This window comes from Austrofundulus limnaeus, unplaced genomic scaffold (genome assembly GCF_001266775.1).
Source record: "Austrofundulus limnaeus strain Quisiro unplaced genomic scaffold, Austrofundulus_limnaeus-1.0 Scaffold1718, whole genome shotgun sequence".
Taxonomy (NCBI): domain Eukaryota; kingdom Metazoa; phylum Chordata; class Actinopteri; order Cyprinodontiformes; family Rivulidae; genus Austrofundulus; species Austrofundulus limnaeus.
This window is the reverse complement of record NW_013954120.1, coordinates 3,050-4,696: the sequence shown is the minus strand read 5'-3', so window position 1 is coordinate 4,696 and position 1,647 is coordinate 3,050. Positions and strand designations below refer to the sequence as shown.

The 1,647-nt window shown below is 42.3% G+C and overlaps 1 protein-coding gene across 1 annotated transcript in view; it reads right to left on the bottom strand.

The window, feature by feature from the left end:
- The window catches only part of LOC106536176 (malate dehydrogenase, cytoplasmic), a gene marked incomplete in the record, with an annotated part of 43,324 nt that extends 42,190 nt beyond the window's left edge, over window positions 1–1,134 (bottom strand). Inside the window, 1 exon segment of the mRNA XM_014033382.1 lies at window positions 1,040–1,134. Coding sequence (XP_013888836.1) covers window positions 1,040–1,082 — 43 coding nt within the window.
- Between the last annotated feature and the right edge of the window lie 513 nt (window positions 1,135–1,647).

Sequence of the window (1,647 nt, the reverse complement as noted above, 5' to 3'; positions counted from 1 at the left end):
AAGTCTCTTGGAGGAGAGACGAAACGTTTCATTAGAGAAGAACCGTCCAGAAGACCTATACTATTTTTTTCTTTTTGCTATTCAGGCCATTTCCTGGCTGCCTGACCAATATGAAGGATTGCCATGGTATCAGCACTCAGACTCTTGCCCTGTGCAAGCTGGGACTCGGTCTGGATGCGGTTCTGCTGAGGGTTGCGGGCCGGCTGCGGTCTTTGCTGGTGAGATGGAACTGATCTTGGAGAAGCTGATAGCTCGGCTCGGCGGGATTGCCCACACTATTTGTCTGATTGGATTCACCACATTGGGATGTACCAGTGACCATATTATTGTCTTCCTGACCAAAAACATTTTCTTCTGTTCCCAAACAACTGTGATTACTGGTTCGGCTCTCCCCACTACGTGGTCTTGAAGGGCTGTGGATCTAAATTTTCCTGGTGTTTACGTTGACTTGTGGCTTGGCCCCCACCTACCCCCCTCACTCCTGTCTGTAATCTGAAGGACAAGCTGAAGGCCGCACAGAATGAACAATCAACACCAGTATTCTGAAATATGGCTGAACTATGTTCATGTGTATGTATTTAATTTTCTCACACAGGTCATATAGAATAAAAAAACATGTTAGGCTAAATGGGATATTCAAAATGTAACTAATATTAGCTCATAACCTTTCCAAAAAACCCCACATTAAAATAACCATGTTAATATTGCCTGTGGTCATCCTTGCATTGACCTCCTAAAGAAAACTACAGACTTTCGCTGAAATAATGACCACGCCAGAGTAAAATACCACCCTTAGAGCTCCTTTCCTAAGGTGCTTGTTTCACAGCAGTTGTTTTCTTACCTTAAGTTGTGAAGTTGCACCCAAACCTGAGTGACAAAAACACAAGGCTAGGCTATTTGTACAAAGCTGATAATCTGTTCCCCACTGCAGTAAAATCAAACCATGAAGGAAAACACCTGACAAACACACATATCTGAACAGATGAGTCCAAACTTCTACCTAATGACTTGTGTTGCTTTTAACTCACCTGTGTGGAAGCTGCCCGTACCACCAGATACATGGACGTCAACAGCGTTAACATTGTCCCGTTGCTGTTTTTGTTGTTTTCAGCTCCTAACCAGCGTTTTCTGGAAGAGAAATGATGGTTACAAAGCCCAACATGGAGGGAAGATAGTGACACTTAGAACAGCCGCTCAGCCCTGCAAACTGTCTGGTTGCTTAATAAGATTTTCAGGATGGAAATAGCCTCTGACCGGACTGCTAAAGCTTTTAATGGGTGACACAGGTGGGAATCAAAGGTACTGATGGAACTCGGTGGTGCAGGTGTCAATGACAATACTGCAGGTAAACTAGGTACCCCTTGAATGCTTGCATATTCCCATACAGCAGTTTAATCTACATTAGTTGTAATCATATTGATTACACTTCATGCACACTATGAGAGTTTGAAATAAAATGTGTTACCCAGTTATTTACAGTTACCTTCAAAAACACACACACAATCCAAACTTCAACATCATACGTCAGTGATGTTACTGAGATCCTGTTTATTTGTGAAGTGATCTTTGGACGTGTTAGCCTTTTTATGATTTTTATTGTGGAAAAGTCAAATGTTTAAACAAGTAATGTGCTCGTTAAACCCACTG